At 30.4% G+C, this 12,806-nt stretch overlaps 1 protein-coding gene and 1 long non-coding RNA gene across 3 annotated transcripts; both read left to right on the forward strand.

The window, feature by feature from the left end:
* Positions 1–419: 419 nt before the first annotated feature.
* On the forward strand, positions 420–2,071 carry LOC112420938 (CENP-B homolog protein 2-like). Its single transcript, XM_024780777.2, has 2 exons — positions 420–1,652; positions 2,054–2,071. The coding sequence occupies exons 1-2, from the start codon at positions 420–422 to the stop codon at positions 2,069–2,071; spliced, it is 1,251 nt and encodes a 416-aa protein (XP_024636545.2).
* Positions 2,072–3,110: 1,039 nt separating this feature from the next.
* LOC25493834 (uncharacterized) lies at positions 3,111–5,829 on the forward strand. 2 transcript variants are annotated; one of them, XR_003011192.2, is made up of 4 exons: positions 3,111–3,402; positions 3,522–3,851; positions 3,984–4,028; positions 5,192–5,829. It is a non-coding gene; the product is annotated as an uncharacterized lncRNA (long non-coding RNA). The 2 variants fall into 2 exon arrangements; XR_003011191.2 differs by having other exon boundaries at positions 3,115–3,402; positions 5,329–5,829.
* The last annotated feature ends 6,977 nt before the right edge of the window (positions 5,830–12,806 follow it).

Raw genomic sequence — 12,806 nt, forward strand, 5'->3', positions numbered from 1 at the left:
TCAAAATCAATTATGTCAGATCAAATACGACTTTTGACTTTTGACTTTTGAAGTGTATAGTAAATGTAAACAAGTGGAATGTTCAATGTATTCTTAAGCAAGTTTGGCATATATAAATTACATGAATGTGTTAAAAGTATTCAAACCATATCTCACTCACGAGATGGCTTCTCATCTAAAAGGTGTTGCAAAATCAACTATGTCAGATCAAATACGTAAGGAGTTGTGCGAGTACAAGAGAGATAATCCTGCAAGCACACAAAAAGACTTGCAGAGATGGCTTGAGGGAAAATTTCAGTTGAAAGTTAGTCAAGGAACAATATCAAACACACTTAAGCGGTCAAATGATTATCTCTCTGCTGAAATAGAAAAGGGAAGAGCGGAGATCAAAAGACACAAAACTAGCAAAATATCCTGACATGGAGAAGGTTGTTTATGAGTGGTTTCTACAACATCAAGAACGTGTGAATATCACAGGAGAATTAATTTTGCAGAAGGCAAGAGATACAATGAAACTCTTGTACCCTCATGATGATTCAGATTTTAACTTCTCTACAGGATGGCTTGGGAAATTCAAGCACCGACATGGCATAAAGTCATTTCGTCGTTTTGGCGAGAGTGGGTCTGTTGATGTACAAGACATGGAGCAGAAATTGGTATCGATTCGAGAGAAAATTGATCAGTTCCCTATGAAAGATGTTTTCAATATGGATGAAACTGGGTTGTTTTATAGGCTACAAGCTGATCATTCACTGGCAACAAAACAACTTGAAGGAAGAAAACAAGATAAAGAAAGGCTGACGGTAGTTATTTGTTGCAATGAAGATGGCTCTGAAAAAATCCCTCTATGGATTATTGGGAAATATGCAAAGCCTCGTTGCTTCAAGAATGTCAACATGAATAGCTTGGATTGTCAGTATCGAGCTAACAAAAAAGCATGGATGACTAGTGTGCTTTTTGATGAATATGTTCGTTCATTTGACCAAATGATGCATGGTAGAAGATTTCTACTTGTGGTGGATAATTGTCCAGCACATCCAAGAAATATTGAAGGGCTAAGAAACGTTGAGTTGTTCTTCTTGCCACCCAACATGACATCAAAGATTCAACCTTGCGATGTTGGGATAATAAGAGCTTTCAAGATGCATTACCGTAGAAGGTTTTACCGCAAAATATTGGAAGGTTATGAGGTGGGACAATCTGATCCAGGGAAGATAAATGTCCTTGATGCTATCAATTTGGCAATCCCAGCTTGGACGATAGATGTTCGAAAAGAAACAATAGCGAATTGCTTCCGACACTGTAAAATTCGTTCAGCTAGTGACGTTGTAGGAAATTTGGATGAATCCACTTTTGATGAAGAAACTCAAGACCTCCAGACTATGATCAATCAATGTGGCTATCGTAATAAGATGGATATCGACAATCTAATGAACTACCCAGGTGAAAATGAAGCATGTTCGGAGGTTCAGAGTTTAGAAGATATTGTGCGTACTATCATTGAGAACAATGCAGAGGATGACGACGAAGATGATACGGTGTCTTTGGAACCTGTTACGCGAAAGGAAGCACTTATGGCGTCGAACACTCTTCACAACTTTATGATACAATACAAAAATACAACACCTCAGCTATTGGATGCAATAAGAAAAGTTAGAGATGAGCTCCAAACAGACTTGAACTTTAAAGGAAAACAAACAACTATTGAATCATATTTCAACAAAGTGTAATATTTTTTTTTTTTTCAGTTTCTATGAATTATTAATTTATGATTTTCTTGGGACCGAAAATTATAAAGGGATCTCCCAAAAAATTATTATCTTATTATTTTATCGAATTATTCAATTTTTTACACTGGCCCAAGTCGGGACCGGACAAATTTATTATTTTAGAGAGTTTATTAATTTAAAGAGTTTCTACTGTATATCCAAAGCTGAACCAAACACACACGTAATATTTCATAGTTGAGTTAGGTAAAATTCCATGTGATTTAGTAAAATACAGATACCAGAAATTCCATTATTGTTAAATCTATTCATGTGATTCAATGAAGAATGACAACAAATCATGAGATATTTGTTGTAGTATTATTGGAGATGTTTTGTCTCGCCTTTTATTTTTTAGTAGATCAAATGTATTTCATGAGATGAGTAAGGACCATCTACATTTACTTAAAATAAATGGAGAACGTTATTTAGTGAGAGATAGACACAGAAATATAGGGAACATGATTTCATGCCGTAGAAATCCACACGGTTATCACACTATTTTAGATCAGAACCGTCTAATTTAAAACGTGTGGCCGAGATTATTTAGATCAGCTTTATTACGGTATCAATCTGAACCATCCAATCTATGATTAACGACTGTAATTCAAAATTGTGTCAAAACCGTGTGTTTTTTCACATAAGTAAATCTCAATCCAAAATATAGATAGTGTTTGGATTGAGATTATATCTTAAAACTGGGTCACAAGTATCATTTGTCTATCTTATTCTAAGACAACCATATCTCTTCAAATTGTAATGTTACTTTGGGTTTGTTTGGTAAAATTAAGTTATAAGCTAGCTGATAGCTGATAAGTTAGCTGATAGCTGAAAAGCTAACTGATTGAAATTAAAATGTTTGGTAAAATTAGCTTTTGAAATGACTAAAAAATATAAAATGACATAAAAGTACACATGTGTTTAATATGTTATAAATTATATTTATAAATATTTTTAACTAATATATTATCTTTTTTGCAAGGAACTAATATATTTTTAACTAATATATTATCTTAATAATTTGAATGTATTTCAAGGTATTTTCTTAACTTTAAAACGATAAATGTTATATATGATTTAATTGAGATTACCGTTAATAAGTTTTGTTTAACTTCTTTATCATATATTTTTATTTTAAGGAAAATTATCTTTCTATTTAAATTGGTAAATATGTTCAAACAATAAAATAATGATAAATATCTACATGTGGATTTTATAGAAAGAGACCTATATCCCAAAAAAAAAAACATAAAAAAAAAAAAAATCAAACCTAAGAACAATCATTCAACCAATTGAAACATTAAAAATATTCAAATAGAAAACATCGTAAAGTTTATGTTTAAATCCGCAAACTCCAACTCATTTTGACGTTAGTTTAAATTATTGAGTCGACTTTGATATTTTTAAATCCTTGTTTATGAATTTTGTTACGTCGCATCAACTTAACCTAATTTTTTCTTGATTTACATTTGCAATTATTTAATCTAATCAATTTCATCTATAAAAAATGCAGCACACTAATTTAACTATCAGATATGAAAAATCAAATCCCATATCTCTTCCTCAATGGCAAACAACCAGATTCAGAAGCAAGGAAAAAACATCAAAATTTCGAAGATTACGTGATGTTGTACACGTGAGTTTTTCATCTCTGATTTTGACCTACTTTTTCTTTCTTTTCGTTTTCTTGAGATTTTTCTTTGTTTTAATTCGTTTTAATTGAGTTTATTTTATTTATGTTTGTTTTCTTCACAGGACTATATGCAATATGTGTACTCAAAAGGCTCCTAATGACTATTCTCAGATCGCTGAGTTTATTTTATTTATAATTTGATTTTTGGTTATTTGTGATCTGATGAGTTATGTGTTGTTATCTAATTTGCTACTATTTCTTATATTGAATATTGATTTCCGCAAATTGAATCCATTCATTTTGATTGTTGTATTCATCTCAAAAAAACGCAAGGTTGAGAGCGAGAGTGAACTGAGTGAGAATAGAATAGAATCACGCATCAAATCCATAACTTGAATCTTCTCAATCCTTGGCAGCAACTTGAATTTGTTGGCATGTATGCCTTTCTCATGGTAATCAACCTATCAACCCTTTCTTTATAATCAATTGTAATTAATTTCTTTTATTTTTTATTGTATGCTACTTTTTTAATTTCGGTTTGGCTATGATTCATTTGAATCAACTCAAATTCTTTGAATTCTTAGATGAATAAGTTTGGCTCGGGTTGGCAGCGGAGGAAGTTTTTAGAGGTAACAAACAGAGTATCAGATTTTACTATCCTGTATTGTAACAGGTCATTACTTTGTAGGAATCATGTTAATAAGATGAGTGATAATCTTCTTCAAAAATAAAATCAAATGATTGATACTTTATAATCATGATTTACTATAACCACACATGGTCTTTTTTTTAAACACCAATATGTGATTTTTTTTTTTTGAAGAAACACCAATATGTGAATTGATTGCTAGCAATTGATGTAGTGAATAACATACTTTGCTGAACCACTGCAGTTGAATAGGAAGTAGTCCATTGATAGATGATGATGATGATGAATATTGATTTGTATAGATATTGATTTGTTGATGTTGATTATATTTTGGGTTTGATATATGAGGAAGGATATTTTGACTCAAGAGTTACTCCAAATCACATCCCTCTATTTTGTTTTAATCCAACGATTCTTAATTAATTATTAAATCATCTTCATGATCACGCACTATTATCCTCTACATCACTTCCTTGTTGCCGCGTCACTAAGAAAAATGAATACGTTGTTTGGGTCTTTTTTCTCGATCCTTGCACATATGTTCTCAAAGATTAACAATAGTCATGAACAAAATTGGCTTTGGATTTCAATTCTATGTTTACAGGATCTCTATTTTATGCCCTTTGATTCCCACAAAGAATTTGAACTCCATAAAAATCTAGCGACTTTCGACATTATTTTTAGATTCCAATAATTTTATCCTCCTTATCTTTGAATAACATAGAATTCTCAAATTTGAATAAATAGAATTCTCAAACTTAAATTATTGTGCAAAATTCTGTTTGGAGAGGTGAGGTGAGATGGTTGGGTATAAATGTGGCAAACACTGTAATTCATAATTTTTGCAGCATAAAAACAAAGATGTGAAATTTATCAAAAAACTTATCAATGAATTTAATTAATTCATATTCAAATCATTGTTTCCTAAGATCTGCATGGGAGGAAGAAGACGCTACTTTTTCTACGCATACGGTGAGGCAATGATTTAGTGCTACTTGATCATTAGAGATGATTTAATAATCAATTAGGATGGTTAGATTAAAACTAAATGGAGGGATGTGATTTGGAGTAAAAATATCCCTCCTCTTGATATATTGTTACTATCTTAAAAAAGAAAGTATTGATTTTTTGCTATGTATATAGGTGTTGATACCCTTTAACTCAAAGCATTTTACATGTGCATTCTTAGCTTTGGTCTATTGAATAAAAAAAACCTCTGGTATGTATTTAGCATTTTAGCTAGCATGCATATGAATATCTTCAATTTATTCCTTATTTAGCAAATCCTTGGGAGGAAGAGAACTTCCTTGCAGCAGCTGCAGCAGTAGAAAATGCTCAACAGGTCTGTGAAGCTTTCTTGCTATATTTTAAAGGCAAATCCTTGGGAGGAAGAGAATTTCCTTGCAGCAGTAGAAAATATAGTTGAAATGCCATCTGCCTAGAACTCAATTTGGTGTAAATGGATTCAGTTATAAACAATTTTATCAATGCAAGAAGCAGCAGAAGGATTTCTTTTTTTCTTTTTTTTGGTCAAGTAGCCTAGTGCTAGAGCTCACACAATTTAATTATGGAGAAGTGGAGTGTCCGGGGTTCGAACCCCGGCTCCTGCATATAATATGCAATATCCCTACCAACTGAGGTAAGCTCACGGGGATGCAGCAGAAGGATTTCTTAATTTAAAATGTTTGCAACTCACTTATTTTCTCCATTCATTCATGTTTTTTACCAATGTTTTTTTGTTGTTTTTTGTTCTGTTTATGGAATTCTTCTCTATTTATGCATTCTGTTTGATTATAAATTTGCTTTTTGTTTCGAAAATCAATTTCTTATTGTACTGATTATGAGGTTTCTAAAATCAATCACTTATTTTCTCCATTCATTTACTCTAAAAATCAAGTTCTTAGGGGGCGTTTGTTTCACGGATGCAAAAATTATTCCCTGGAATGATTATAAAGTACGTTTGGTTACCAATTTGAATTCCTTGGAACTTTCTTTCTAAATTCCTGAGAATACTAAAAATATGTTTGGTTTAAAATGTATAATCCCAGGAATAAATGTCAAAATTATTAAAATACCCTTTTACATTCAATAGATGAAAAATAATATTTTTCATGTTATTTTTAATCTAAGCAAAGTAAATTATGTGAGTCAACAAAGGTATTGGTCAGGGTATATACTTTTTTTTTAATACATAACAAGAGTACCCTGTTTCAAGTTGTTACACGCCATTTAATTGAAGGTTGGCAGGCTGCCCAACACCTTTGACAGATGCCCGCTCGAATATCAGTCACCGAAACTCGCATTTGCGCGGCCCAGCTCCACTGGTACAGCAGCCTGGCAGGCCGAGAATCTGTCCAACAGTTGAAAAAAACGCAAAAAACAAAACAAAACATAAGACACAAACATGTTATGGATGGACCTGAATCCAGATAAGTGAAAAGAGAGAGCAAAGAGGGGTTTATATATATATATATATATATATATATATATATATATATATATATATATATATATATATATATATATATATGTGGGTTTCTATTAATTTAGAAAACGCGTGGGAAAAATTAGGAGGGAAGAAGCGCGGGTAAAATAGGGGTATGGGTGGGTTTTTGCCATGAATGTGGAGATTTCATTCCCAGGAATTGAAGATTCCAGCCCCCCACCTCCGGGAATAAAAATAGAGAGTCAACGGGTAAATAAGATTCCTGGAAATCATTTATTCCTGGGTATATTATTTTTGTTCCCTTCTACCAAACATAGGAATATCGTATTTAATGCCCTTATTCTCAGGAATATATTTTTTATCTCCCAAACAAACACCCCCTTAGTCTTTTCCCCCTTATGAACTTTTTTTCTTTTTTGCTGGCAGAAATTTTCTAAATAGAATTGTGGTTATCTTAGTGGAAATCTTCCTCATCTCTCATAGATAGCTTTAATTAATACTTATAGTTCCACTTCATGTTTTATTGAGCTAACTTCAAATGCATATTAGAATGAGTACTTTGATTGAGTTATCTGTGCATTAGTACAAAAATTATTCTATTTGTGCATTAGTACCACTAAAGTATCGAGTAAAAAAAGTTAGCAGCATTTTAGAGTAAATGCACAACCTGCAATTCTCTAACTGTGATTATTCAACTATGCAACTAATTTGAACCACCTGACTAACAGTTAATGGTATCTGTTTTATTGTCTGATATATTGCTATTTGTCAACATAGTAGACTAAATGTTCGTGAGAAGTTAGCTAACCAACAATGGGATTATCCAAGAAGATACTGCTGATGCAAATGAAAGGACTCCCATGATCTTATAGTAAAAGTTTTGATGAAATTATGTGTTTTTTATATTATTATATTTGATCGTATTATTGCTATAAAATATAAATGTGATACATGTTAAAAATAATTTAAAGATCATTTTTATCGCAAGGGTCAAAAGTCTAGTTTAAAATATTAAACTAATAACATGTTCATCTGATCTCAATCACACGGTCTAAATGTCTGACCGCATACTTCAAAACAAGTTGTTCTATTTTAACGCTATTTTTAAATCCATGTATATCTATCACAGATGGAACCCCTCACCAATATTATTAAGAGATTTAAGTATTCACTATTTGTTTCTTTTTTGATAGGAAGTGTCCATTATTTGTTTTGTAAAAACAAAAACGTGTCTACTTACTTCACACTACTCTATACCTCATTGATAGAGAAATGATATTTGTACAACCATGATATCATGCGTTGAACATGTTGTAACAAATATATGTTAAATATTCTCATTAAAAAATGTTAAATATAATAATCCACCTACTAAAACGTATTAAAATTCGGATGTGATATATATAAATAGAGGATTCTAGTAGACTGGTACATTGTGATTGAACATGTCCTTCGTACGTATCATTAGCCATCAATCTCAGTTAAAGTGGCTGTTTGGGTATGATTTTTTGAGCTACCTTTGGAATTGTGTGATGATCAAGTTTTTAAGGAGGGTAGGACAAAAAATTGGATCTCTCTTTAAAGTTGATAAATAATTTTAATTCATTCTGGTGGTTAATTTGCTATAATCTGTATAGAAGTTAACCTAGCCAAGAAACTGATTTCATCCTTTAAGCAAAGAGGTGTCCGTCTTTCGTATTGAATATGAAGGTTTGTTGAAGAAAATATTTCAAGTTTCCTGCACAAAGCATCAAATTCAAAATTTTAGAAAATGTCATCCCTGGTGCACAAAGGACAAGCATCACGCGACAAAACGTTTATACTATGCAGTGAGATTATTACAATGTTTGGATTGTACACCAATTTATCATCCATGGTCATATTTGTCTTGAAGAACACCGTCCCAACAGGACGATTTCATCCAATCATAATTACTTAACTCAAGAATTCTCAAAATAACAATTCTGACGAAAAATGTTGAAACACACCAAAGCTATGTTTGAAGTCTCAAGAAAGAAATTTGAATCATTGGTAATTTCAAGTCGTAAATACATAGAGTCAAGTGAATCAAATTTCAAATCCTTTCAAAGAAAGCTAATCACTTGTATTTAAGCTATCATTTCATATCATTTTTTTTATAAGAGTTATCTTAGTATTTAAGCTATCATTTCATATCCCTTTTGTATAAGAGTTATCTTGTAATCTCAAACACTAATTCCAGATTTGTTGTAATCTATGGGTCAATTGGGCTAGGGCTTTGAATAAACAAAGAAGAAACGCCAATCGAAAGGTTTGCAAGAGACTCAATAGATTTGTTGAAACCAGACTTGTTGAGTAAGAAGAACTCGACTGAGTTAGATTTTTGTGGTTGAAATATGAGTATATATCTTGAGATAAGAGATAGTGTGGTCATTGTAATTGGTTAATTATAATTGAGTAAGTCCTTTTCATAGAGAAGACAAAGTCACTATGTCAGTGGTGAACTAGACTAACTGTCGATTTTTTTTTTTCATTCTTTATTAATATCTCTACTCTATGTTAAACCTTGTAGTAATTTATTACAAGTCATTGTCATTACTTTCCTTTACAACAATCAACCTTTATTCAACCTATTCAAATATTTGAAAGCACAAAGTTTTAAAGTAACACATTTAAATTTCATTTTTTTATGTTTTTCTCATCTTCATCACAAAACAAAGAAAACTAGCTAACGAAAACTTAACCAGCAAGACTTCCAAAGACAAACAAAGATGTTTAAGGCATCTTCTAACAATGACAAGCATCACATGTCTAGTAGTGTTGGGCATACCGTTAGGGTCAAGCCACTAAAGGAAAAATAGAAAAGAGAAGATTAGGTCTACGTGCATGGATGGCAATTAAAAAGATTTAAAAAAAAAAGAAAAGAAACAACAATGGCAAAGTTGCAATCGACAAGGTTAATGATGAGTCACATGGGTGCCACAAGCCGCATGTCAAGGGTAGAGATAGTTTTATTTAGTTTCTTCTTGTTGTTGTTGTTTTTTTTTTTTTTTTTTTTTTACAAAACCTAATGAAATATCAATCAATTATCAATAAGATTATAATACGCATTTATGAGCTCAATGTGACCAAAAACTATAAAAAGTATATTTTTCTACTAAAACGTTTTATGAACTTGTTTTATTGGCTTTGAAATTGGTCTTTTCAATTAAAAAGCACCGTAGAAAGTATATTTCTACTAAAACGTTTTGGGGATAGGGTATCACAAAAAACATAAATAAGACCGAGTTGAGCATATATTCTCCGGTGTACAGTTTCTCCGGTGAAATCACAGCCATTATTTCACCACTTCCACATGCAGTCATAACCAATTGAAGGGCTATGATGTTCACCGGACATTATCCAATATCCAGTTAAAAGCCTACGGGAGAGGATCTCTGTCCGGTGATTATATCTTATTCAAGCAAAATTACTTACATTTTCATTCGGTGTGTCCAATATGTTATTTCTCAATCAACTTTCGATTAATATTTATTTACAAAGGTTGTATCAACCCTTCAAATACCAACAAAGGGTATGTTTTTCTTCTTAAAATGCACTAGATCATCGACCCATGCGATGCCCGGGTCCTACCGACTAAATTACAAACACGAATAAAATATACCGTACATTAAAATTGTAATGTAATAAGTCATATAATAAAAATGTATTACATTAATCATATCATAGTGACATTAATATAGTTCGAAAACCGTACATTTTACATTAATTATCATACATTACAAAATACTACTTTTTTATAGACCACATTTGAAATCACATTATAGTACCATCACCATCTTCCTTATTATTTTCAACCCATCAAGACTTTTGACCTGTGCAGTTAAAAAACACAAAGGATCTTTATATACCTTTGAGTGGCATTTAAAAACTATATTTTAATATGCTTAATATTTCTAAACAAATTTCTTAAATTGAAATAGTGTATATATGTTCACTCAACGAAACATATATTAAAGTAATTTGAAAATTAATGGTTCACGAATTAAAATACTCAATATACATTATATAATTGAAAGAAAAAAAAATGTATAATTGATTCAAAATATTTAGTTACATTCAGCAATGAACTATAATATTTTAACAGAAGAGATTTTGCTAAAAGCAATACACATATCTCTTGTTCCCGTGAGTCAATTACATTAAATATTCATATATTTTTTTAAAAACTCAATATGACTAATCTAAGAGGACTAATTCCATCTTCCACTTGAAAACTTTTTTTTGAAGTTCATAAATTATATAGAGGGCTTATAATTTCACACCTTCAATTTTAATACACTTATTTCACACCACATTTCTTTCAATCTATTTTTTATATTATATTATAAACTTATCATATCTATCATTTCACTCTTTTTAATTTTTTTTCTCACTGTAGGTGGATTGAGTTTGGGTGTCCAAGAATCATTTTCCTATTATATATCATTGAAATAGTCGATACAAAATTATGTAAATGCTAATCTATATATCAACAAAATATGTAGTATTGTTTCATTGTATAGTAGAAACTCTATAAATTAATAATGTTGGGACCGGAGAAATTTATTAATTTAGAGAATTATTAATTTATCGATAAATTAATAATTATTAATTTAAAGAGTTTTTAAGTAATTATACTGTACATATCAAACAAAAAGGCAAATTAGTCTATGTCTCTTAGAATTACATTGCACCAAATCTTGGGACTCAATGTAAATTAATAAATATTGTATTCATATTCATTGGAAATATGACTTTTGACTTTTGAAGTGTATAGTAAATGTAAACAAGTGGAATGTTCAATGTATTCTTAAGCAAGTTTGGCATATATAAATTACATGAATGTCTTAAAAGTATTCAAACCATATCTCACTCACGAAGTGTAATATATTTTTTTTCAGTTTCTATGAATTATTAATTTATGATTTTCTTGGGACCGAAAATTATAAAGGGATCTCCCAAAAAATTATTATCTTATTATTTTATCGAATTATTCAATTTTTTACACTGGCCTAAGTCGGGACCGGACAAATTTATTATTTTAGAGAGTTTATTAATTTACCGAGTATTAATTTAAAGAGTTTCTACTGTAGATATAAACTTGTAGCAAAATCCAACGATGTGATGAAATAGGCGATATGATCATCGACTTATATAGAAACATAGAATAAGTTTTATAAGAAAATTTTTAAGTCATGTTTTTTTTTTGAAGGAAAAGTCATGTTTAAATCTTTACACACACCATCGATAAAAAAATCATTTCTTTAATGTAACTCTTAATGTCAATCATTTTTAATAGATGCATAATTGTTTATTTTACTCAAAAATCATATCCGTAATTTTTTTTATAGAGATCCATAGTTCTCTCAAATTAACTTCACCATTGAGGAACGGAGACCCAAAGTTGTCAACCTTTTTTTATGCAAACATGTAATAGTATGATATTTTAAAGACAATACCATTGCGTTTAAAATAATTAAAAAGAAGACTAAAATTTAATGGCTTAAGTATGATATTTTTTTGTTGAGAGCAACTATGGTAAGAAATTGGATTATGTATGTTTAAATTTAATATTAACTCCAAGAATTTTAGGCTACAATTCTTTTTTTTTTTTCTGTATGTTTAAATTATTGTATGTAGCCAAAAAAATAAAAAGAATTTTAGGCTACATATAATTGAAAAATATAAAAAATATTCATTGTCTATTCATTTCTGTTTTCTTTTTTGACAGGATATTCACCTTTCTGTTAGAATTTAGTAGTACGAGTATTTGTAACTCATTCAAGGAAAACTTTGAGCTTGAAGACAATTTCAACGGCTACATTTATGCATGCAAGGCAAGTGTTTCAATTTACACTAATAATTTACAATAATATATATTTAATGATTCGACTATAAAATAAATGTGGACCTCTAGCTTAAAACAGACCAAATGCTTACATGTTTATGGTCTATTTCTTCTCTCTTTACATGTCAACTAATGTATCAAAAGTAAATCTAAAAAGGAAACAAAAACCAATAAGGCATATTAGGAGACTTTTGGCCAAAGGAATGTCATCGGAGACCTTAAACATGAAAAGGCTACCAAACTTCAGAAAACGTATTTGTCTTCACTCCTTTTCTTCATCACTGACTGAGTAGAATGTTGAGGATTTTTCTGCATTAAAACTATATATATAACAGATATTTATAAACACCATTTTCCTTACAACCTTGCATATCATATTAGCAAACAAATTTCTTCATCCATCATTAGTAAATTTTATTTCAATAAAGCACATTTCCTTGTTA

This window comes from Medicago truncatula, chromosome 4, assembly GCF_003473485.1.
Source record: "Medicago truncatula cultivar Jemalong A17 chromosome 4, MtrunA17r5.0-ANR, whole genome shotgun sequence".
NCBI classification, from domain to species: domain Eukaryota; kingdom Viridiplantae; phylum Streptophyta; class Magnoliopsida; order Fabales; family Fabaceae; genus Medicago; species Medicago truncatula.

What these genes read in the sequence shown, in the direction of transcription:
- LOC112420938 (XM_024780777.2), top strand. Translation starts at nt 420, where the DNA reads ATGGAGAAGGTTGTTTATGAGTGGTTTCTACAACATCAAGAACGTGTG.